We start from the raw sequence: 27,301 nt of genomic DNA on the forward strand, positions 1-27,301 counted from the left end.
AATTTTTAAAAACACTACTAAAATAAATATAAAATATATATTCATGTTCATAGCTACAAGAATACTTAAATCTGGGGTTAGAGTCTTATGCAGTCATTGCTACTGAAAAGAAAATTTGGAATTTTAACTATTAAAGTATTTAAGTGTAAGAGCACTGCTGGCGTTTTTAATTGGTGGGACTGAAAAATGCTGTAATTAGTCTCTGTTACTGTCCTGCTATCCCCTACAGCCCTCAAGCCTCTGTTGGTTGAGTGCTCTGCTGGCTTGGAAATGAGGTGGTAGACGGATCACACATGTCCTCGGAATGCTGTTCCCAGCAGGGCTACCCTCATCCCTTTCTTGGCATGTACACCTTGGAACGCCTTATGACAATGAGTCTTCTTAATTTTAGCTTTCAATTTTTTATGATTAAAAATGTGAAAGTTAGAAATTTTAGGAAGTTGGGAAATACAAGTAAGTCCCCCAAATTAAAAATATGATATAATTATTGAGTAGACAGATTACAACTATTGACTCTATGGTATCTAATTTTTTATTCACATACACATGTACGTATAAACACCTGTATATACACTGCAGAATTTTTTTACGCCAGTATGGCATTATATTGTGCAGTCTATTTTGTGAGTTAATGACTCACAACTTCCATGTCAATAACATTTCATCCTTTGTATTCAAATTGCCCCTATTGTCATGAGATGTATTTGTAGTATTTTTGTTTTCATAAGGGTGTGTATGCAGATAAGTTTAGCAGATAAGTTCTTAAAGTATTTATGAAGGTAACTATTTATAATTATCTATAAATATCAAATTCAAGATAAATGACCCGGTAGAGTTCAGGTAGAGTGATGTTTGAAGATTTTTTTTTTCAAGTTTTAGCAATATTCTGTGTTTACTAATAGATATAAGAATTTTTTCATCAGTTTAGTTATGGTCTTATTTATGAGCTTCAAATTTTAATTCGTTGTGTTACTTTGTTTACAATATTCCTTGTAACATAGTTTAAATAAGCATTATCAACTTTGGGATTAGGTGTGTTTTTTTGTTGGTTCCACTTCATTTCTTGTACACATGAAGAGTCGGGGACAATTACTTCATCCTGAACTAGGAGGGATGAGAAGACATGGCTCAACATCAGGAACATTTAAGAATGTCCAAACTATTGTTTGTAAGTCTGATTGGGTTTTTGGTCTGCATTTATAAGGGAGTTGGACTCAACTCAGTTTTGAGGATAAAATGAAAATGTGTAAAATATATTGCTAGGTACTGGGAAAGATTTAAAGAATCATAATAAAAAAGAATTTTTATTTAGAGATACTTATCAGATGTGTGAAGTCTATCTCTTTGCAATAAGTCCTTATCGTTGTGCATTCCCTGTTCCTCGAACAGTCCCCATTGGCACCTGGTATCCCCTGGGCATTACTAGTTGTGCACCCTTTAGCTCCCAGATGTCCTAGTGAGGATAAGTTGCAGAGCTATCCTACTGGTAAATGACCTTGTTTAAGTACCTGCAGTGTTTGTAAATTCACTGAAATAGTTTTTGCTATACCTTGTTATTCTCAAAGCTCTTTATTGAAGCATGAGCTGTGTTTTTTGATTCAGAGTTAGATATTTTAAATGCAGAAATAGAAGTCTTATCCTAACCTTAGGTAACAAAACTAGGGCAAGATTTCCACCACCATGTGTCATGAATGAATAAAGGGTAACAGAGGAATTAGGGATAATTTAGTGAAGTCATTAATCTGTAAAGTAAAATTTACAGCAGATATCCTATTCCAAACCCTCTCTCCTGTGCTGATGGGCAATACTTGAGGTACCGTAGGACTAAAATGTAGCTGAAGGAATACTGCATTGTGGAGTCAGGAAATTCTAATCCTAACTGTGCTCTGAACTCTGTATGTAAGCTGGTCATGTAACCTCTCAAACCTTAGTTGCTCCATTCATAAAGTGAGAAGCTTTCATGGGGGTTGTGAGCTCAAATGAGATAATAGATAGGAATCTCTAATAAAAAGGACTGTTATTTATTTCTAAAGGAAGTGGGAAATCTCATAGGGATGTCTTCATTTCAAAGAAGAAATCTGAAAATAAATAGCCTTCCAGAATATCATTATTTTGCAAGAGGTAAACAGAAGTTAATATCACACAAACCTGTTAAATAATACAGTGAACTACAATTCAAAGCAATATGGTAATAAGAACAAGGGAAAGACTGAGACATAGTTGAGGAAGTGATGATCAAGTTCATACACTCCACTTTTAATAATTTGCCTCAGTTTTCTGATTGGAATGCTGGGGTGCTGGAGCTCTAGATAAAAATATCTCACTTTCAAATTGGTTTGAGACTATGTTTAGAAAGGTCTTGGTCTACTCAATGTTGCTGTCCTACCTTTGTGTGAAGAGGGCATAGCTTCTGTTACTCAAATTTGTTAATAAATAGAAACCAAAGTGTTCTAGTTTTTGTATGTGTTCCTGTGAATCTCCTTTCAACTGCTGTGCTTTTTCATGTGTCAGGTGCCGTAGAGACGCCAGTTGTACATCGTTTGCTCTGTGTCTTGAGCACTGAGGTTCAAACAGACTTACATTATGAGAAAATAATCACAGATGCCTGTAAACCCCTCCTACAACAGCCTGGACCTACTGAATGCCTCATATTAGGTGCTGGGCGTAAGGATTTGCTCAGATGTGGTCCTGTTATAGAGGAATTCCTATCTAGGTACAAGTGGATCCCAGATAGCATCTTGAGCTCACTGTGTCCTGAAGGTCTGGATAAGATTGGCCTGGACCCTTACCCCACTTGCTGTGGAAAGTCCAGTCCCCTTTGTGATCTTATTGTAAGTTTAGGGTCACCGCTGGCTCTGACTTATTTGTACTATGCCTACATAGATTCTTATCTTTTGGTCTCCTTTCTCTTCTTGATTTCACCCCTCCTGAAGTCATGATGACCTTAGCGATGGTGTGTGGTCATCAAAAGGAGAGGTTAGTAAGATTATCACATAGCAAGCTCTGCACATTTGTGTTTCAGGGATCCTATTGGGCCCTTGCAGCAACGTTGCCACTTTTTGATGTCCCTGCAATCCGACCTCTGCACTGGCTCAGTCCTCTTTCTAACTCGGTGTCCTCTTCCCACTTTGGCTTTAATCCCACTAGCTCACTACAAAATATATGTGGACTCTGACTTGTCTGAGCCACCACCACGTCCCGCCTAAATTTTGGCAATACTCTTGTATGTAACTGCTTCTCCAGGCTATTCTGAATATAGCGTTCAGAATATAATCTTTTTAAACATAAAGCAGATCACATCGCTCCTCAGAATTCTCTCAGGCTTTTTAGTTCACACCATAAGATCTGAGATCTTTCCGTGAAAGGCCTTTAAGCATAAAATTAGCACCCTGATTTTATTCCTACTGCTTTCACCTCTTAGCCCACTGGTTTTTGTTTTTTATTTTAATCCCATACAGCACAGTCCTGCCTCAGGGCCTCAGTAATCCAGGCAGAGTTGGGAAATGCAGTTCTTCCAGATATCCCATTCCCTCCAGGCCTCTATTCTAAAGCCATTTTTTTTTTTTTTTTTTCAGTTTGGACATTCCCTGACCTTTTACTTTTCATCTTGATATTTATCACTATATGATGTCCCATAGATTGTACATTTTTATTCTCTTCTGTCTGGATTGGTGTTTTGTAAATGGCAGCTTGCCTCAGAAGGGGCTGAGGTGCTGGTCAAAGCACACGCTGCTGTGCCTCACCACAGGTTCTGATTCCCTGGTCCAGGATGGGGCTTGAGAACCTGCATTAATTACACGATTTGAGCACATAGAAATGCACTGGTCCATGGGTCACATTTTGAGAACCAATGTAGTAGAACTACTCTGTCCAAAATGGTAGCCACTCACTACACGTGTCTTATAAATTGAATTTAAGTTAAATGAAATTTGAAATTCCATTTGTTAGTCCACCAGTTGTATGGTCACTTATTGGATTGCAAATATTAGAACATTTCCATAACTGCAGAAAGTTGTATTTGACACATTGCTGTAGAATATAAACTACATAAAGGTGGATTTCTTTCTGCTTTTATTTTTCTCTTTCCCCTAGAGCACATCCTCATATTTATATATAAAGACTACCTGGAGCTTACTTGGTTTAAGAAATAAGGTAGAAACCCAAATTTTAGATGACTAGTTAGTGTCTCCAGAAATCTAAAGACCACTATTGTGCAGTATTAAATTTGTATATGCATTTGTACCTATGGCGGAATTTTCTGGTATATTGTATTTATCTGAGAATAGGAATATTTTCAGGACAAAATTGGCTTCTGGAATTATCAGAAAGAATTGAACCTGGAATTACAGAATGAGAGAGAATACACTCAAAAGATATTCTGTGGTTTTCATTTGGCTTTCAAAGAGGCATTTTTATTTCGGCAGTGTTGAGTTTAAATATTATGATAAAGTCTTATGGCAGCATGTGCTACCAAAGATAAAAAATAGCATTAAAATAGGGATTTAAAAAATTTGTAATTAGTATTTTTGCCCTGTTAACTTAGTTTATATTTCTGGCAGAGATTCTAAACAACTATATAGAAAGTGAAAGGTATTTGAGTTGCAAGCTTTAGTGTTTTTTCATTTATTATTTGACACATTTATATAAAGAGAAAACAAATATAATATGCATACATCACCATTTACATATAGCAGACCACTGTACATTTGATTCACAATGAAAATTCTCCTTCAGTATAACTATTTATAGTTGTTTTCTTAGATATTAGCTAATCCATCTTAACTTTATTATCAGTGAAAGCACATTTTTTTACATTCTTTTTTTTTTTTTGCATTCTTTGAGAATCAGTATGTGGCATCATTTGATCTCAAAGCATTGTATTACCAAAAAAAAAAAAAAAAAAAATTTATAAGGTCAGTGTACTTGTCTCTCTCTGGATGAATTTTAAAGTATACTACTATCTAAAATACAATCTGGGTAGTCAGAGACAAATTCCATAGTATAACCCTGAGAAGGACACAAAACTCCGAAGTATTACTGCACAAGCATCAAATCAAGATATAGCGGATATATTCTGAGGACTGAAACATATTCCAGAGAATCCTTTGTGTTAAGAAGATTAGTCTTTTATTTATTCTTCTTGTGTGTGTACCAGTGGGATGGTACTGAATGTGGGGGAGGAGGAAAGTGAGGCACCATTAAGAAATGCACCTCTTTCTGGCACGGAGTCTGGCATGGCCTAGGAACTTGTGACAACCACAGAAAGGGGGGTGTGATGAGGGGGTGAACACAGGGGACATTTTGAAAATTTATATAAAGTGTTGTGTGACCTCAAGATCCCACAGGGCTAAACAACTGACTATTCCTCACCTCTGCAGGAAACTCCTTTTCTTGAAAACACTAAGTTTTAGAGACTACAAAATGGGAACTGCTCTTGGGAGTGGGGTGAGATGCTATGTGAAAACAGATTTACTAAGTTTTATATGGCATACTGAATGCTGAGATTCCTAGGCTCATTTTCCTATCAAATTTCTGAACACCAGTAGCTAGGTTTTTATCTCTAGTTTTGCTGACATTTATGTTTTCCAGTGGTGGGGAATGGCTGGCAACCAGATTACTCTGAAGTGAAGCACATGGACCCATACCTCCTTCCATAAAAACAGGACTTTTACACAGTGTTGTAGTGCCTTATTATTAAGTGTGAACTAACAGTTAAAGATTGCCAGGCATTAGAGGAAAACACATGATACAAAGATTTTTTTTTAGTTTTTTTCCTTAGGGGCTGACAATTAAGAAAGGCCCAGAGACCACATTGTTCTGTGGATGGTATTAGTGAAAACACAAGTCTGTAACATCTGTTGAAAGGGAAGCCAAATATTGAGAAGTGTCCCTAGATCTCAAGTTGGGTATGAAAGTGCCTACAGAAATAGATCCTGTATTACTATTAGTATCTTATACTTAGTCACTATTTCAAATGATCTCATGCATTTACTTGATTTCTTTTTTATTCTCACACAGACCCCATAAACTTTTTTCTGTCAAGAGCCAGATAGTAAAAATATTAGACTTCTACTTTAATCTGCACAGTGTAACACAAAAGCAGGTTGAGTCATTATATAAACAAACAGGCATGGCTATGTTCCAGTAAAACTTCTTTTATAAAAACAGACTGTGGGTGTAGTTGACCTGCATGTTGTAGTTGGTCTAGTTCATGTAGTTAGAGTTAGATCTGTGAGGACAGGTGCACCATAATATTTGTATTGGGATGCAAAGCCTAGGAAATGTTAAACAAATATTTTTGAATGATTTAAGAAATATGTACTCTTTAGGATTTTGCATGCTTCCTTGTAGATACTTACTATCTGTTTTGCAAAGCCAAATAAATTTCTAAAGAAGTGCCTACTGAATTGACTAGTCTTAATTGACTTAATGAGTACTCATCTCCTCCTGAAATTTATAATGCAAAAAATTTTGACAAAAGCATATAGGCAATTGCTAAAGCAACATTAGGATCTAAGTTCTCTTAAATGCTACCTACGATATTTTAACTATTATAATTTTATTTGATAAAACATAGTTAGAATTTTAAACTGATTTTACAAATACTACATTGTAGCATTACTTTATCTATTGAAGGCACCTGCCTGTGTGTGTGAAGAATTCTCAAAACAATAGCTAACAGTTAATGAGGTGGTTTTGTGGATCCTATGATCAGCATTACTCTTGTTTTACAGCAAACCAATGATGGACTTGCTGATATTTCTCTGTGCCCAGTATCATTTAAATCCATCAAGCTACACCATTGATCTGCTGTCTGCTGAAAAGAATCACATTAAATTTAAGCCAAACACACCAATAGGAATGTTGGAGGTAGAGAAGGTAATTTTAAAGCCAAAAATTCTGGACAAGAAAAAACCTACACCAATAATACCAGAGGTAAGGATTGCATTTTTGATTTTGATGTCTTATGGCAAACGTATTGAGTTAATCTTTCAATTATTAGCTCACTCCAAAGGAAATAAAAACTGGCTTTTAGTCAACTTGAAAATGGTTATTTTGTTTTCTTGGGTCACAATGTTTAGATTCCAGTTGGTTATTGATCCTGTATCAACTAGAATTGGAGGAATACTTTAGATATTGAATGTTTATAAAGTGATTGATAGGCTGTATCAGAGCCTGACAATTATGTACATGCTCGATTTTAAACTATGCTTTTAAAAATTCTTTGTTTAATGGTAGATTTTAGAATCTTTTAATAAAAATTCACTTAATAATTTATTATATTTTGGTTTCTCTATTTAGTAAGTGGCAGTTGTCATTTAATAATATTGTTATTTATGCTGCACAGTGACTCAGTTTTCCTTAATATATGAATTTTAACAAAGAAGTTTAAACTATAAGGATTCTAAAATTATTAGTTATTAGATTTTTGGTGTGTGTGTGTGAGAGAGAGAGAGAGATTGAGAGAAAGGGAGAGGGGGTGGGAGGGAGATATTGCTGGGGATGGAACTTTAAAGAAGGCTTTTGCATGCTAGACAAACTCGGCCACTGAGCAGCATCCTCAGTCCTTAATCAATTATTCTTTATAAAATTATTCTGTTTGTATAAACAGTGGGGTAGAAGTTTATGGTTTTCATGAATAATCTTTTATTATGAATATTCACAACTTTTTACTTCATAAAATATAAAATTTTATATCTTAAGTGGATAGTTCATTTACATGTGACTTGAACACATTTATTGTCACATTTCTTCATATTATGAAGTTTTTACAAAGTCAACAGGATTTTTTATAACAAAACATTTTCTTTTGTATGTAATACTGAATATTAAAATATTGGACAAAATTCTTCTGTCTAGGTGTATGTTTACTGGATTTACTTGCTGTTTATTCAGCTGTTAACCTGCTGTTTAAACTACTATGGAAGTAGTTTTATTTATGTTGTAGCATGCACATTATATAAAGGAGCCCCTCAATTATATGTGGTGTCTTTATGAATAAATGTCTTTGATATATACGAACTAGATTATATTTAGTTGCTTTCTTTTACATAGGATTTAATTTAGTTACATCAAAGTTATGAGATTCTTAAAGATTTTCAATAATTTTGAATTATTAGCATAGATATATAAATAGGAATACTTTAATAATCTTTACTATATTAAAAATAACCAAACTATAATAACAGTAACAACAAAAACTAATCACAAGAGAAAGTGTACTTTCATAATTTCCTCTGTGGCACACACTGTGCTAAACTCCTTATATGATTTTTCTAATTTATTATGTTTTGAATAGAGAGACACAAATATTCTAGTGGTTTTTCAAAAGATGCCTCTTTTAGTTGAGGCAACTGACAAATGATTCAAAATATAAATATTCCTTAAATAAAGAATAGGATAAAACATGGGTGGTCTCTGTATTATTATGTATGTTGTTAATTTTAAAGTAAACAATGTAAAAACAACACTGCACATGAGGTTTTCTCTTCTTTGGTTTAAATCTGCTTAATTTATTATACAAGGGTTGTGGATTATTTAATGTGAATTATGTAATCATTTATTACTTTTGCAGTACTGGGGACTGAATGCAGGACTCTCTGCAGTGGAGCTACATCCCCAATTCTTTTTATTTTTATTTTGAGGCAGGATCTCACCAAGTTGTCAAGGCTGGCCTTGAACTTGTGATCCTCTTGCCTCACCCATCTGAGTAACTGAGATTATAAGGGAGCATCACAAACCTGGCCAATTTAGATTGTTTGATATGCAAACTAATATTTGTTCCTTAGAATTTGCTTTAGATATAGGAAATAACATTAATGAAAAAGATAATAAGAAAGAACTGTTTATAAATATATAATTGTAAATAAACTCATTATTTTAGACCTTATAGAAAGCTTATTTTAATAAATTATGGTGTAACTCTAGCTTTAATCCATGTTTCAGAAAACTGTGAGAGTAGTGATCAATTTCAAGAAAACACAGAAGGCCATAGTGAGAGTCAGTCCACATGCACCCCTTCAGGAACTGGCTCCTGTCATATGTAGCAAGTGTGAGTTTGACCCACTGCACACACTGCTGATGAAAGACTACCAGTCCCAGGAGCCCCTCAACTTGACAAAATCTCTCAATGACCTGGGACTGCGGGAGTTATACGCCATGGATATCAGCAGAGGTGAGTTAGGCCTTTTGTTTTACTCATTGAACAAAATGTGCATACATGTATGTGTGTGCTCTGTTTATGTACAGGTGTTCTCGGGTTCATAATGATGAGGGGGAAGTAAATTCATGTTGTTGGGAATAAGAAGAAAACACTAAATAAAAACAAACTCTTAGAAATAAAACAAATCAATTTAAATATAAAACAACTTGATTTCAGTTACTAAAATAGGAATAAAAACTTTGTAGTTATTATCCACATTTTTTTTCAAAATTCAACTTAATTCTTTGTGGTTTTAGATTTAAACAGAAAACAAAAATTTACCTGAGAACTCATTGTTTTAATCAAGTGTGAGTTACCGTAGAATTTGTATGAGGTTTAATTATGCAAGTTTGGAAATTTCTTGCCTATTTTTCCCCCTCTAAGGTCAACATCCACAATAAACTGGCCTATAAAATGAATCAATTTAATTTCAAAATTTTTCCAAACATTTTGCAATTTTAATCTATAGAAATAATGTTTTGTATTAAAATTTTTGGAGATCTTGGATGATGCTTGTTTGTCTGATATCTTACACACCCAGGCAAACGTATTTATCAAACATGAATATGTCTTACTAGGATAAATAAAACTTTAGTGAAGCAGACAATTACATACTCTGCACAGAGACCTTCAAACATGCTGGTGTTTTAGCATTATGTAATTCAGAGACTACTTTCTCAACTCAGTAATGTTTTTTACTTGAATAATCAGCATCTTCACAGTCAATTTACCCTCTTTTGCCCCCTCCTGTAGCCACTTCTGTTACTGCCTTCAATAAGTCATCTCTACAAGGTAAGACACATAAATCAGTAGAAACTATAAATTATAACATGAAATTGGGTATGTTGAAAATAAACTAATTTTTCCCGTTTTTTTAACATTACTAACATACATTCTCTAAGAGATTTTTAACTTGGACTTTGCTTTTATTTCCTAAAAAATAATTTATATGTTCCCTGTTTTGATCTCTGAATTTAATTATGATAATTTCATTTCAACAAATACTTAAAATTATATCATCCTAAAAGTAGGAGAAAACATAATTCTTACTCTTAAATAAGAAAAAGTGATTTTGTTTGGATCTTTATTGAGTACTAGTGGTAGTACTTCAATGATATTATAGAAGGATCTCAGATTTTTTTCTGTTGAACAGCTATTCAGAAAAATAATGGTGTATTCATAATAGGACTATTTTGTAGTCATTAAAATCATTTGTGAACATTTTATAATAACATGGAAAGTGCTTATGCTAAGATTAGCTTTTAAGCATATGAATGTGTTTAATATAATATGAAAAAAATGAAATTTCTGAAAGGAAATAGATAAAATTTTTTAATAGTGTTTACCTTTGGGTAGTTGGACTGTGGTTGACTTTTCATAGTACTTTATGCTATAGGATTTTATAATGAACATGTAATTTTCATAGAGAAAAACTTTATTAAGAATTGTCTAATATAAACTCTGGAAGTTATTTTTCCCCATTAAAAATAATAGGCTCAGGTAATTGATTACTCTAATAATTACCAAACTACTTTTAAAAAAACTTAATAGCTACACATTCTCTCTTATTGTATTATTAGAAGCATTTTTGTTGACTATTTCCAAATTTCCTTTAAAGCATACTTTCAATTCCAAGAATGAAGCCCACATAAGTAAATGTTTATTATCAATGGCCATCATGAAGGCTAGCCTAATCAAAGGAGATGAAAATTCTATGACCTTAAATTGTATGCTAAGAATTAGAAAGCAGGCATTTTAATTCTGACATACATTGGCTATCAGTCCAATTCAGCAAGCTGATGGGAATAGCCTTATATATCTGGACTTATCTTCCATTTCTATAATAATTTAATAAAACAAAAATTGAAAAAAAATGGTTTCTGTGTTCCTTCCAGAAACGGCACTTTTACTTGCAGTTGGCTTCTGCTCCTAACTTTGCCACTCTGTATGTATTTAACCCTAAGCAAATTCCATAATCCTTTGTACCTCGTTTTGGAAGTGTTGAATATATAGATTTCTACTATCCCTTCCAGCAATGGAAGTATGTGATTTTACAGATGACTGAATGCTCTGAATAAGATTAAGAAAGCTTCTTTTACAGTGTCTACAGGTCAATCCAAAGTGCTGTAAGTGTCCTCAGCTCTTAGGTTGTTTGGTATCATTGCAAACTATAGTATTTGAGTTGTTTTTTTAAAATAGGCTAAAATTTTCACTTGTCTTAGTGTTTCACTTTGACTTGTAGTGATCCTTACTTATAACTTTAGGGAAGATGGGTTAACTAGTGCAGAGGATGACAAGATGTCTGGAAAATTCATCATTTAAAATACCCTCGAGATAAATAAATAAATATTCTCTCAGTATTGGGGATTGAACTCAAGGGTGCTCTTCACTGAGCTACATCCCCAGCCCTTGTTAGAATTGCTTTATTTTGAGGCATGGTGTCGATACATTGCCCAGGTTGGCCTTGAACTTGTGATCCTCCTGCCTCAGTCTCCTCCATAGTTAGGATTGCAGGCATGTGCCACCATGCTTGGCACTCTGATTATATTTATTGTATTGTGCCACCATATGAATTTTCCACCTGTTCTTCTAACTAAACTTAATTGTGTGTGTGTGTGTGTGTGTGTGTGTGTGTGTATACTCATTTAGTAGGGGATTCTATCTTAAAATGAAATAGTGGCATAAAAAAGAAAAACCACAAGTATTACAAAATCTTTCAATAGATATTGGTTTCAGTTTTACCATGTAAAACCTGTGTATGTTTGTGCAAGTTATTCAAGTTTCTGATCACCTGACTCCTTGGATGTGAATTCTAGTGATAACATTGCTTATATTTCTTTATATCTATAGGGTAAATGCTGGCATTCCTCAAATAAGAAGGGCTCAGAATTATAACTAATGATAACTCCCTCAAAAAGATGTTCTAAGAAGTAAAATGGGCTTATGAAAAATTCTTTAAACATAAAGTTCTATCCACCTGTTCATCATTATTAATTGCTACTATTGTTAGGCTTTTCATGCAGAATGCATGCTACTTAATTAATATTTGGATTATCAGATATGAGTTTTAATTTGTGGAATATAGTTTTTCTTTAATGTTATCCAGACATATTGCATTAATATTTATTGGTACTATCTTTGCCTTCCTAGAGAAGTCCCTACATTATCATGATTTATTTCATTTATTGAACATTTATTTTAAATAAACATTTAAGAATGTATATTTACTATGCTCTGCTTTAGCTATATCAAATTTTGACACACAGTGCTTTGTTTTCAATGTCATTGATATTACATTGTGATTTGCTACAAAACCCTTGTTTTTTGTAAAATAATGCTTTTGAAATTTATTCCTGTCCTAAATTTTTTTTTTTATTTGCAATTCGTTTGTTGACAAAACCAGGTCATTTGTTTTATAGGTTGTCTTACTCAGAATTTTGGTGATGTATCCTTGTCACATGTTTCTTTGTCCCCTCTATTTCCTGAAATTTGACTATTAATTCTAGAGCCTTAATCAGGTTTTAGTGACACATCTCTGGCAAGAATATAGTAGCCAGGCATGGTGGCACTCACCTGTAGTTTCAACTACGCTGGAGGCTGAGGTACAAGGATTGGTTGAGCCCAGGAGTCAGCCTGTACTACATAGGGAGATCCTGCCTCCAAAAAATAGAGAATAAAGAAAGAAAACTTTGTAGGTATTATTTTTGTGTTACTATTAACAGGCAGTAACATGCTATCATCTTTTCTGATGTTAGCCAACAACAATTATTGTCTGCATCTTAAACAGTAATTGATAAAGGACAATAGTGTATATAAACATTATTTTTAACTGTTTGTTGAGATATTTCTACAAAACAAACTCTCTCATATCAGCAATTTGACTCCCTAGATCAAATTCGGTCAGAAAAGGTCATATGAAAGTGTGGTAATTTCTTTCTCTTCACTGAATTTTTAAAAAATAATGGACTTGTTCTCTAGCATGAACATGATGAAGAGTTATTTTCTTAGTATCATTATAAAAGCACAGAATGAAACATATGTGATTTGTTTCAATTTATGGAATCATGACACCAAATTTGTTCTGATTTTTGCCATTAGAAACCATCCTGAGTCCCTCTAACATGAACTCCAATAGATTTTCAGTTTTCTTAATTGTTTCAAGATCATCTTGTGCATTTTTTATTACTATTATTATTATCAATATATATTATACAAAGTAATGGGTTTTACTGTGACATTTCCATATATACATGTATCATATTTTGATCATGTCTACCCTCCATTCTATCTCTTGCTCTTTGCCCACCCCCCAGTATCCTTCCCCCTTCCCAATAATTCCTTTTCCACTTCAATTCATCGCCTTCCCACGTTTTACCCTTTGGATAAATACTAAGGAATGGTCAATTTGGATTTTTTTTTTTTTTGGTGGTGGTGGTGGGGAGGAGGGAACTAGGGATTGAAACCAGGGGTGCTTAACTATTGAGCCACATCCCCTGTCTATTTATTTTTATTTTGAGACAGGGTCTCACACAGTTGCTAGGGCCTTGATTAGTTGCTGAGGCTGGCCTTGAACTTTTGATGCTCCTACTTCAGCCTCCCAAACTGCTGGGATTACAGGTATGCACCACTATGCCCAGCTCTAGTTGGATTTTATGGTAAATCCATTTTTAGTTTCTTGAAGAATCTGTAAGCTGTTTTCCGTACCAGCTATACTAATTTACATTTTCATCAACAGTTTATACAGATTCATATTTTTTCCACATTTCAACTAGCATTTGTTATTTTATTTTTCGTTTTTGTTTTTGTTTGTTTATTTATATAAGAGCCATTCTGAATATGTTGACAGGAATCTCCATGTAGTTTTTTGTGATTTATTAAGGCTAAAGATATTATTTTTACATATATTTATTGTCTTTTACTTGTATTCTTTTGAGAAATGTCTGTTCAGATCATTGGTCCAATTACTGATTGGAATATTTGTTCTTTCTGAAGATTAATCCTCTGTCAGATGAATAGCTGGCAAAGATTTTCTCCCATTCTATAGATTATCTCTTCAATCTCTTGGTGTGGTTTCCTTTACTGTGCATCAGAGTTTTGATTTATGGTTATCCTGTTTGTCAATTGTTGCTTTTGTTTCCCGAGATATCAGAGTACTATTCAGGAAATCATTGCCTGTTCCAGTATTTCGAAGTGTTTCCTGTATGTTTTCTTCCAGTAGTTTCAAGTCTTACATTAAGATTTTGATCCATTTTGAGTTGATTTTTCTTCAGAGTGAGAGAAATCTAGTTTCAATCATTTGCATGTGGATATCCAGTTGTCTTAGTACCATTTGTTGAAAAGGCTTTTCTCCAGTGTATGATTTTTGACACTTATATTGAGATCAGCTGACTGTAGATACATGGGTTTATTTCTGGGTCCTCAATTCCTATCTATATTGTAATTGTACTGATAATTGTATTATATGTAAATGGGGAGATATATCTTATATATGTTCTCTTTTTAAAATATTTACTTTTTTAGTTGTAGTTGGACACAATACCTTTATTTTAATGTGGTAGTGAGGATTGAACCCAGGGCCTCACATGTGCTATGCAAGTGCTCTGCCACTAAACCATAACTCCAGCCCCTTTCTATTCTTTTTTGTTGTATCCGTATATATCTGTTTTTATGCCTATACCAGGTTTTTTTTTAATTAAAATAGCTGTGTAGTATACTTTATTTATTTATTTGTTTGTTTAGTCATTTATTTATTTATTTTTGCATTACAATTCTTAATTCACCTTTATACCACAATTTATCATATCTCTGATTGTATATAAGGTATGTTGACACCAAATTCACATCTTCATACATGTATTTTGTATAATGATGAGGGCCTCTATAGTATATTTTAAAATAAAGGATTACAATGCCTATATCCTTGGTCCTTTTGCTCAGAATGATTTTGACTACTTGTGGTCTTTGTTCATTCCAGATGAATTTTAGGATTTTTTTTTCTATTTCTGTGAAAAACTCTGAAGGATGTCATTGGTATTTTGATTGTGATTGCATTGAATTTGTAGATCACTTTCAGTACTATGGCTGTCTTAACAATATTAATTCTTCCAATCCATGAACATGGAAGATGATCTTTACATCTTCTATTCTCTAATCTCTTTCTTCACTACTTTCCAATTTTCACTGTAGCAATCTTTCACCTCCTTGTACAAGAAACACTGATTTCTTTCTCAGTCCATTCATTACTGATATATAGAAAAGCTATTGATTTTTGTATATTTATATTGTATCCCTACTACTTTGCTGAATTTATTTATCAGTGTGAGTCCTTTGGTGAAATCTTTAGGATTTTCTCAGAATAGAATTGTATTATCTGCAAATAGGGATAATTCAACATCCTCCTCTCATATTTATATCACTTTATATATTTTTCTTACCTAATTGCTCTGGCTAAAATTTCAAGCAATGTACTGAATGAAAGGGTTGAGAATAGATACTCTATTTCCTGATTTTAGAGGAAATGCTTTCAGTTTTTCCCCATTCAGAATGATGATGGATATAGGTTTATCACATATAGCTTTTATTATAATAAGGTATCTTCTTTCTATACCTAATTATTCAGAACTTCATCATGAAGGACTGTTGAGTTTTACCAAGGACTTTTTCTGCATCTATTGAGATGATCATGTGCTATTTATTCTTGATTCTATTTATGTGCTGTATTACATTTATTGATTAATATATGTTGAGCCATCATTGCATCCTGGGAATGAAACCAACTTGATCTTGATATATACTCTTTTTATTGTGCTGTTGAATTCCATTGGAAAGTATTTTATTGAGGATATATATCATCTATGTTCATCAGGGACATTGGTCTATAGTTTTCTTTTTTTGTTGTATTCTCATCAGGTTTTGGAAACAGGGTGATATATTGTAGAATGAGTTTGAAAGGGTTTCTTTCCCTTTTAATTCATGAAATAGTTTGGGGAGCATTGGTGGTAGTTATTTAAAAATCTGGTAAAAATTCATCAATGAATCTGTCTGGTTCTTTTACTGTTTTGTTGGGAAACTCTTTATTACTGCTTCAGTCTCATTGACTTATTATTGATCTATTTAGATTTTTTTATGTCCTATTGGTTTGATTGTGGTGGGTCATCTGGGCCCAGAAATTTGTTCATTTCTTCTAGATTTTCCAGTGTATTGGTGTGTAATTTTACTCAATATTCCTAATGATCCTATGAATTTCAGTGCTATGTGTCATATTATCCTTTTTTCATCTATTTATTTGTTTGGGTTTTCTTTCTTTTTTTTTTTTTTTTTGGTTTAGCTAAGTTTTTGTCAGTTTTGTTTATCTTTTCAAAGAACCAACTTTTAGTTTCATTGATCCTTTCTATTGTTGTTTTAGTCTCTATTTCATTTATATATTTATTCATTATATTTATTCATTTATTTCCTGTTCTGATATTTATGATTTATTTTCTGCTACTGATTTTGGATTTGGTTTGCTCCTGTTTTTCTAATGCCCTGAGAAATATCATTAGATTATTTGTGGTTGCTGTGGTGATTTTTTAAAACTATGTATTACATCTTAGTACTGCTTTCATTATACTTCTGAAATGTTGGTAATTATGCAATCCTGGCTGAGTCATAAAAAATTGAGTGTATGTCTTAGTTGTGATTATTGATCCTGAGTATATCTTAGTTTAAGTTTCCTATGTTGTGAAACAGGAATATTTGGTTCTTTGAGAATTTGATAAAAGTAGTCCTGAGTGATTCATTTCAGATTATAATGACAACTTTTATTACTGCTTAAGTTTTTGTTTTTATTTTTAAAGTTTTTGGTACTGGGGATTGAACGTAGGAGTGCTTTACCACTGAGTTACCTTCCCAATTACCACCCCCCCTTTTTTAAAAAAAATTTTTGAGATGATTTTGCTTAGTTGCTGAAAATGGCCTTAAACATGTGATCCTTTTATCTCAGCCTCTTGAATTGCTGGGATTCTAGGCATATACCTCCATGCCTAGCATATTAGATAAGGTTTTAGAGGGAAAGTAAGAAAAGAAAAACTTGGAAGTGAACATTCAACTCTCTGTACCAAAGTAAGATGACTTTCTTCTTTTTTAGAGTCCTGCCAAATATCACAAAACCTGGACATTATGAAGGAAAAAGAAAATAAAGGATTTTTTAGTTTTTTTCAACGTAATAAGAAAAAGCGGGAGCAAGTAAGTATTTTCTTATGCAATATCTTAGAAGAGTCTTCAAATCTTGTATAAAATAAGTGGTATTTATCTTGAAATTGCATATAGACATTGTCTTTTTCTTATTAGACTGCAAGTGCTCCTGCAACCCCTCTAGTAAATAAGCACCGCCCAACTTTTACAAGGTCCAATACTATTTCCAAACCATATGTTTCAAACACCCTGCCATCGGATGCACCCAAGAAGAGGCGTGCTCCATTGCCTCCAATGCCAGCATCTCAGAGTGCCCCTCAGGACCTTACAAACATCCAGGAGAGGCCAGCTTCTTGTGTGGTGAAATCCACAAGTGTGGAGGAGACTGATAAGGTGAGTAGGTTTGTTTTCTTTTACAGGATGAGACAAGGTTACCTAACTTCTCTTTTTTCACATAGACCCCCAAGAAAGTTAGTAACAGTTATTAATATGTAATAACATGAATAAGTACTTAACTAAAATTGGTACTGGGAAAAGATTATATGTAGTTTGATGCAATGAAGAATAAGTTGCTATTTTAAGGAGCTTTTTTTTTCAAGCGCATAGCTGGTCTATAAACATTAAGTCTTAATGCATATATTACAGATGAAAATGCTTATTTTCAAATGAAAATGTTTTTAAACAACAGTCTTTGTACTAATTCATGGGCTTCTAATTTGTATATCTTCTTGACCTAATTTTGAGATTCTGCAGAGGAAATACTGGTGTGCCGCAGTCTGGCTGGGCACAATTCAGGAGCCACTTGTCAAAAGAAACTAACTTTATTTTTAGAACCACACACGCCAAACAAAACAGCTCCTCAGGAAAAAACCCTCAGAGCCCAACTGCCACCACCGGCTTCCCACAAGCCACACACCCCAACCCAGCCTCTTCCTCCCACAATCCTCCTGCTCTTGAGGCCGATTGGCTGGGTCGCATGGGCAGAGCCAAAAAAGTCCCCCAGTGAGCAGCTCCGTGGTCTGAAAGGGCAGGGAAACAGCCCAATGAGCATCACCGCAGAGGAGCCAATCAGCTAGATGTTGCTAGATGTTGCTGGGGCCGCTGTGAGCCAATCATCAGCTGGCAGTCTGAAAGTTTGCTGGAGCCCCTTCGGCTGTGACTCTCAACACTGGTGTCTACCTAAAATCAATACTCTATTTTTTAAAATGAGCCTTTTAATAGAACATATTGTGATTACCTTTATGTGTTCTTATGTTCAAAGCATTGTTCTGTGTATACCTTTTCCTTTAAGCTTTATTTTTATTATTATTCCTTTTTATTGTCTTATTTTTACTCCCCTATTATTATTGGTTCCCTTTAATCCTAAATTTGGGAATCTATTAGCAAACAGCATTTTATGACTAAGCAATCTGTACATTCTTGCTTTATTCATGTGGAAGGTAGGCGAATTTTCAAGTAAATGTGATTGAACATAAGATGATGTATTATGTTGCTTGTAATCACACAATGATTTAAATGGCTTTGAGAGCAATTTTTATTTTTGAAGTATTCAAGACAACAGGTGATCTTCTCATATCTGGTTGAAGGATTTTATTTCCTCCTCAGAAGTTTAGTAAATTCTAGCCTCAAGAAATGAACTCTTCCCATGCACCTAATATGCATTTGGGTACTTTCTTAATTAAAAAAAAAAAGCAGCTTGATTATAGTTTTTTGTAAACTATCATGTGTGTCTTTAGAACATAGCAATTTGAATAGAAACACATCTTTAAAGAAATGCTTAATGAAGTTGTTACTTAGAAAATCAACTTTCTTATTTCTATTAAGACTTGTCTAATTTAATGTTTGTGATATAAAAATCTCATAAATCAGGATTTTTTTTTTTCCTATGATGGAGTCATTTTTCTGACAAAGTTTTCCAGGATTACAGCTTGGTAGTTGAGTGAAGCTTTGCAAAAGAGGTGATCATTGAGTTCAGTCTTAAAATGAGTGTGGGAGTCCATCAGTCAGGTGGAGGACCCTGTCCAGAAATTCGGATCCTGAATACAATGGCTTGCCTGGGTGTGTGCAAGGAACAGATTGAACCAGCAAGGAAATCTAGAACCAAGTCAGGGTCAAAGACTTCATTTTGTGCTTGTAGCTCCTTTGCATTTCTTCATAGCAAAAAGCATTTTGAGGATTTTTTTATACTTGTATTTTCCCTAAAATTACATCCTAAGTGTGTAAATTATTATACTCTCAAGTAGTTACCAAAGCATCTTTTTCTGTATATAGAAATCATCATAGCCCCTGCTTATAAATCTTTCTTCTGGATGTCCTCATTCAATCCATTCCAGTGAAATTCCTTTGTACTTGGATCCCCAGGAGGTCTAGGTTGTCTCTTAAAATTCTGGACTGTGCTACCAGTGACCTCACTGAAAGTTATTTCTTTTGATTCTCGCCCTCTGCTCTATGACCACTTGGTGCCCTGTGTTAAGTAATCTTTTTTTAGTATGTTGCCTTTGGCAAACTACACATCTTTATATAATTTTCTAATTATTTTTTCTTTTGATCTGGACATCTGGATAGTTCTTTGATGTATTGTTCAGCAGAACCCAGAATTATTTGTTTTTCCCTAGAGAAGTTGAAGAACCCTTTTTTATTTATTCATTACAAAAGTGCATGTATGCAAACACATGACTCTTGGTTGCGTAGGCATCTTAGTGCCTTTTCCTTACATTCCTGTCCATATTTGATGTGAATAGCCACCCTTTGGTCCTGATTTTTCTATCTTCTGCTGCATCTCACTGTGTACCTCAGTACCTTGCACAGATCCTGGAGGAGTCAGTTTTTTGTTTTGTTTTGTTTTGTTTTTAAATGGGGATTGAACCAATGATGCTTTATCACTGAGCAACATCAAAAGCCCTTTTATTTTTAATTTTGAAACAGAGTCTCGCTAAGTTGTTGAGGCTGGCTTTGGGCTTGCAATCTTCCTGCCTGAGTCCCTGGGATTACAGGTGTATACCATGGTACCCTGCTAGGAACCAACTTCTTATACTTTAATCCCATTCTATTTTTATTTTCCTTGCTGTAACTCTTTCACCCATTGTCTGAATTGGAGATACCTGAATTCATTGTTCACTATGTTCACTCTACTTTTTAAGAGGCAGCACATCTGTTCTTTTGTTAAATCCATGGGCTGATAATTTTCACTATGTGATTTTAATAGTGTCCCCCAATGACCGGGTCCTAAATAAATGAAGTCATATTTAAAACTAGTGTTTTGTGGATGTACTTATGGGTGTAGAGATGTGAGCATCTTGATTTTAAGTTAGACCCAAATCCACTGGTGAGTATGCCAATGATGAGTCCAGAGAGAAGGCACTTAAGGTGAAGATGAGGTAGAGGTGGTGTCATGCTGCTGCATGCAGCTAAGGAGCACCAGCAGCCAGCAGAAGCCACGAGATCATAGCCTTTCCAACACCTTGATTTCGGATTTCTGGCCTTCCAAACCATGAAAGAATAACTTTGGGTTGATCTAAGCTACTCAGTCATGGTAATTTGTTATAGCAGTTCTAGGAAACCAATCTATCAGTAACTCCAATTGTAACTCCTGTCCTGGTATTCTTCTGGTTGTACTTTGAACTCACTGTTACTTAGTGACTCATTATACCTGTAAACCAGCATATTTAAAACCAAAATCCATGAATTTATAATTATGTCAAAATAAATCATAATGTTATGCATAACTATTGTGAACCAATAAAAATTAATTTAAAAAGAAAAGAAAAAAAATAAATAAACCAAAATCATTTTTTTCCCTCCTAGACTGAAGAGCTAAAGATCATCTTTGACTTTTTTCCTTATTCTTTCACATCTACTTAGAAACCAATTCTTCACATAGTCACCCTTCACAATGTCTTCCATTTCCTTTGCTGAAGTCATTTCTAGGAAAATCTAGGCAGACTAAGGTGAGAAATAGCATTGAACTTGTCCTCACAATGCTCTATGGAGCACGCTGCCACATTTCTGTTTGTTAATTATCACTTCCCAGTTCAGAAACCTCAGTTTGCTGTGATTGATTTTCTGGGTCTCAAGTTTCTTTACAGACTGATCATAACTTTTAAACTCTTAATCCTCATCATTTCCAGGATGCTTTTAACTCTGACCACAAGATTTGACTTATTGTCTCATGAGAAATCCTGCTTCCTTTCCTTTCATAATTGAATGGCCCTATTGCACTTACAAAAGTGCATGTATGCACACACATGAATTCTTGGTTGCCTAGGCATCTCAGTGCCTTTTCCTTACATTCATTCCTACTATCCCATTCAGTGGATCCTGTTTTTTTTTAACTTAATGAAGAATTTTTTTCAGATTTTAGTATAGAATATTTTTTACTTTCTCTTAACATGTCTCCCTTGTGCCTTTTTATATTATATATGTTTAGGTAGTATATTCATATATTACATAATGCTAAAGATAAAAAGGGGAATACAGTGAAAATCATCCTTTTCTGCTTTGTCCTCAACTAAATTCTTCTGCCCAAGGGCAACCAATATTGACAGTTCAAGTCCCTTTCAAGAGATAATGTATGCACATTCAAGTCAATACTCATACTACCTATTGTTCTTTTCCCATGGTCATGTGCTACCTATACCATGTTATTCCTCACTTTTGGTACTTAATGATTCATTTTGGATATCCTTATTAGAACATAAAGGCCTTCCCCTGTTTAAAGATTGAATTGGATATAACAGGATTTACTTACCCTGTCATCTAAAGATAAATATTAGGGTTAAATTGTTATTGTTTAAAGCTTAAAGCTCTGTTAAATTTTCCTTTTGTCCTCTCCCAGCTATAGGGCAGGAATTGTATTCTGCAGCAAAATCCTATAACACTGTAGGTATTCAAGAGAATTGGTGGTATAGTACAGAGAATTGACAAACATTAATAAGTAGAGCTTTCACATATCCAAGTATATTATATACAATGAGAATTTGTCATATCACAAAATTTTAGTATTTATTTCATTTTTGTATTTGGTGAATTTTCTGAAACACTTTGATAACATAGGTTGCTTATATTTAGTTTTATAGTAACTGAACCATATGGCTTTTAGCAATGTTTTCTTAAGCTTTTATAGAAAATCCAGAATTTTGACAACCTTATATTTAAAAATCAAGGATGAACAGCTAAAACATTATATTATATATTACATTGTGCATATAAATATACTTAACCATTGGATTACATTACTTACATACAAACATTCAGAAAATTCAGCAAAGCATATCAATTACTTAGTTTATTGATTACTTGTTGGGGCTGGTCTTGAACTTGCAATCCTCCTGCCTCAGCCTCCTGAGTTACTGGGATTACAGATGCCACCACTCCTGGCTGAACTTTGAATTTTAACAAGTCACTATTTTATATGATTGAAAGTATAGGCATGTTGGGGAAAATGTAAGTGGAAGAAAAAAATTTTTGTACAAATCTGTTCTTAAGTATGCAAAGAATTTTAGAAACACTTATATCCTATGATTTTCAATGTCTGTGATGCAAAATAAACCACAAGGGTGCGCTGTTTAACAGAAGTACAGTGTTGTAATCTTTTCCATTTTTTTTTTCTTCCAAACTATACTAAAGCAGAAAGAAAATATTGGAAATATTTACGTTATATTAGAAATACAAATGCTTACTTTGTATGAGTAAAGTGACAGAAAATAGAGTAAGAGAGATAAATATCAGTAATGCCTGACAGTGATTTATAATTAGTAGTTTTATCTATTTTGAGCTTTGAGTTCATTTTAGTGTTCTTTTAAAGTCACTAATACTATGTTTGCCACAGTCAAGGCTTACCAATAAGTTAGTTCATCTGTATCTTGAAAAAAATTGTCAAACACATCTCTTTTATATATTTTTTTGGCTGCCCGTATTTAATAATTTGCCTAATTCCTCTAAGACATTTCTCAATATTGGCAAATTAGGATATTTGGATTGTGTTTTTGGAACTTATACTGAAATTATTCACATTACAGGCTGTTGATTTTCTGAGCTGATTTTGACAACTGATTGTGCAGTTTCCAAAGAGGATTCATAAAAGATTAAAATTAGTAAAATAGTCTAAATTTTTCTTGGAATATTTCTGTATCTAAAATTTTCCCCATTTAAGAATGTATTTTATAGAATACATATTTTACTGTCAATTTCATGTCCTTAAATTTTTCTGTATTTTTTCTCTCATTATTTCAGGCTTCATGTCATTTTCCCTATAAAGGTGAATATATTCCTATCTACAAAAATGTTCATTTGAAAAGAAAAACTTTCCAATTAGAATTTTTCTGGCAGTTTTTAATGGAACTTTTCGAGCATTTTGTGGTTCTAATGATTCAAAATGTCATTTCTGTGACAAAATATAAAATATTTGACTCATTCTGTTATTTATGCAAACCATATCCCATGCATTAGTATAGAAAATGTATACAGTTATATATAGTAAGACCAACATGTGTGAAACAGGAAGTCAGAAATGCAGTGACTTGACTTAAATTGAAAGTGACTTATAATTCTGGAACATACAGTGCAGAAACTAGATTTATTACATTAGAAGAAGAGGTAAAAGAGTTGAATTTGTGGATAATCTTGACTCAGAATTCATAGAACCTTTTGGAGAATTTTCATTTGACATATTTGGTGTGTCTTTGCTGCTTAGAGCTATGTGTATACAACAGCCACCAGCTTTTCCACTGACCACTAACATGATAAGCCATTTTCTTGGGATATTGAGTTGTGGCTGAAAACACAGTCGGAATAATCTCTAGTGGATATTTCATTTTGTCTCCTTTTGCATTCTGCCACAATCACTCAAAAGATTGAGCAATTGAGACTTTTTGCCATCTAGTATTATGCAAGTGAAATTTAATACCTAGAGTATTCATTTTTAATAAGTGACTTAATTTTTTTAAAATATGTGCTGTCTTCATCTTTTACTCACTTTTATATTAATGGCTTTACAAGCAGATTATGTATCTGCTTTTATGAGTAGGTATATATTTGTTTTCGTTTTACTTAGTTGACTTTAATCCTACTTCTTTTCAGTAATTAAGGCTGTACTCTTCTATATGTAAAGTTTGTATTTGTAATCTTTAAGAAATATACCTTTTAAAAAAAAAAAATCCAGATCATCGGGTAACATTTTATTTTCCCTTCCACTCTTCTCTTATCATATAGAAAGTGGACCACACACATCATTCTACAATTGCCTGGGAACAGTGGTTACCATGGTGTTTGCAGTTTGATACATGGAATACAGCTGTCTGTACTTCCAAAAATAAGACTGGTTTCAGTAGAGAAATGCACTGGCACAATTTAAAGCATATTTTGTCATTGTGGTTTTCATAAGGTTCATTTGAAGGTTCATTTCAAGGGTCACAATAACAAAAGCAGTGGTGAATGCTTATATATTAACTATTAATATTCCAGATCAAGTTTAAAGAATATTACCCAATTAATCTCCACAATAACCCTCTGTATCACTACTTTTTAGTTTTCTGCCCATTTTACTTCTGACCAAAAAAATAAAAAACTATGCTCATTATAAAGTTAAATTTTAAATGAAAATGTTATTCAAAGAACAACGGGCTGTGGGATTAATGTGGATTTCTCTTTCTTATCTATTAATATGCAAAAAAGTTGTATCTCTCTAAAATTGCACAAGATATTCATAAAACCATATTGAAAATCATCAGTGTTAGGAGGCTTTCTTGACCAGTCCTTGTGGTTCGAAGTTTGCTTAGCCTGTCTGCCATGGTGTATTTTATACCTTGTGGAGAGATTCACCTTTCAGTGGTAATCGGTTTGTGTTAACAGAACCCAGGGCAGAGAGAAGCGGGCGTCTTTCCTAGAACCTTGGTGATAAGCTTATAGAGGTGGGGCACTGTCTGGAATGAAGCCAGCTATACATCTTTGGTGCATTTTTTGGAATCGACTGAATTGGCCCCAGTTTGTTTAACTGTAGGTGTTTCATATTGCCCTACCCTGTCCCTAGAAACATTTCTGCTAAGATAACAGAGGACTAGAGTTACCACCATTCCCTATCTTTAAGCTTAATCATGGGCTCTGCGCTCTTCTGGTTCATCCTGTCTTTTCCCCACAAGATATACTATTGAGAGAGGCCCTCATCTTTGGGCTTTAACAAAATGTTATAAGCAAAGGATTCTCAATAACAAGAATTGGTTGTATGCTATCTCAGAAAATTGTAGGGCTTATGAAATGAAAATGCATGTTGCTTCAAGTGTAAAAACATTTTCAGGTCATAACACAAGTTGTAAAATTTGTAAATTTTTTCTTCTTTGCATAGAGAAGGGCTGGAAAAAGAAGTATATTGTGGCAGAACAGGAATTGACATGGTTTGGAGAATGTTTCCATTCTATTCTTGGGCCTATGATTTTTTTTTTTTTTTTTTTTTTTTTGTCCTTGTCGGTTTTTTTTTTTTTTTTTTTTTCCATCATCATCATCTTCATTGAACTTCTCTGTGGCTTGGTTTTCTCCTCTGTAGAATAAAGTTTTGTAACTATGTTCATCAAAGTGTCTTCCAGCTCTAGTATTGTAAAATTATTTTAATCCTTTTATTGTCTCTTAAAATTGGACGAAAGGGCTTTGTTGTGGGAAGCTTTGATCAGTGGTAATGGGATGGTGATGCCTACTTCAACTCTGTGAGGATTTATGAAACCTAAACTACAGAAGCAACTTAAGACACTGAATAATGGACATCTTTCTCCCTGGACTCCTGAAGGAGCATATGGGTATCACTAAAAAGTGCTCAAAGACTTAGTTTCATGAAGATGTGTTCAAGTTAATGAAGTTGCTAAGATATTCAAGTTCATTAACTTGCTAAAATATTTCATACTATCTCATAGTATTTACTAGGAATATATAAGCTGGAGAAGAATAATGTTGATCTGTCCCTTAAAAAATATATAAATCAATTATATATATATATATAAATCAATTATATATATATATAATTTATGATAATTTTACAGGATTTTTTAGGTTCTATTTACCCCGCTCCTCCCCACATGTGAAAATAATATTGTAAACAGATAATAAAAAAAACTCCTAATAGATATATTAAATAACATTATTAAAATTAGGCTACTGTTTATATCCCTTAATTCAATTTTTTCTTTTTGTTCTTTAACTCTTATCTAGAATGCATTGATTCCAGTGACCCACATCTTATGATTCACCTAATGATTAATAAGTGACCTAGTAACTAGTGCAAAGCTAGTCCTCAGCTAGTCATCAGTCTTTTGAACACTATTTAATTCTGTTTTCAGCTTTTATTTAGTTTCATTTGGACCAGTGATTTTGATTTGGATGAGAATTATGGGACACTAACTATCTGGCCTGGTTTTCAAACTGACGTTGCCCTTTTTGCTAGAGGATTCTGTTTTTCTTTGTAGTGTTTCCCTTTTCACAGAGCACAAAGTTTGATGATGTGTGTTTCTATTACAGGTACAGTGGTCACTAATGGCAGACAGACTTATCAGTAGCTTTAACTAAAGTAAATAATTGAATATCTCTAATGATTAACCATAGCAGTTTCTCCTGGTAAATAGAAACCCGTTTTCTCATATTGTAAACCCTTTAGACTTAAAATAATTAAATCTCAACCACAATTAAAAAATATATATATATATAATTTGACCAAAGGAAATGTATCCTGGTTGTAAAAGGTAAACATTTATAAGCAATTCTTTATTTAATTCTTCATGTAAACTTCGCCTGTTAGATTGTTCAAATTTACATACTCTAATGCATATTCACGTACTCATCACCAGCATTTAACAAACTAGTGTTAAATATTTAACTTTTATTAAAGTCCTTCATGGTATGATGAAATAACTTGAAGTGATTAAAGGTGGCGAATTTTAGAACAGTGAA

At 33.5% G+C, this 27,301-nt stretch overlaps 1 protein-coding gene across 3 annotated transcripts in view; it reads left to right on the forward strand.

The window, feature by feature from the left end:
* The window catches only part of Cobll1 (cordon-bleu WH2 repeat protein like 1), a 149,217-nt gene that overhangs the window by 94,797 nt on the left and 27,119 nt on the right, over positions 1-27,301 (forward strand). For 2 of the 3 annotated variants that reach the window (XM_076866029.2, XM_076866031.2), the window contains 5 exons: positions 6,735-6,936; positions 8,947-9,175; positions 9,956-9,994; positions 17,328-17,425; positions 17,531-17,767. In XM_076866029.2, coding sequence (XP_076722144.2) covers positions 6,735-6,936; positions 8,947-9,175; positions 9,956-9,994; positions 17,328-17,425; positions 17,531-17,767 — 805 coding nt within the window. The remainder of the gene's footprint in view (positions 1-6,734; positions 6,937-8,946; positions 9,176-9,955; positions 9,995-17,327; positions 17,426-17,530; positions 17,768-27,301) is intronic. The other variant, XM_076866030.2, reaches the window with a different exon arrangement.

This window comes from Callospermophilus lateralis, chromosome 9, assembly GCF_048772815.1.
Source record: "Callospermophilus lateralis isolate mCalLat2 chromosome 9, mCalLat2.hap1, whole genome shotgun sequence".
Classification (NCBI taxonomy): Eukaryota; Metazoa; Chordata; class Mammalia; order Rodentia; family Sciuridae; genus Callospermophilus; species Callospermophilus lateralis.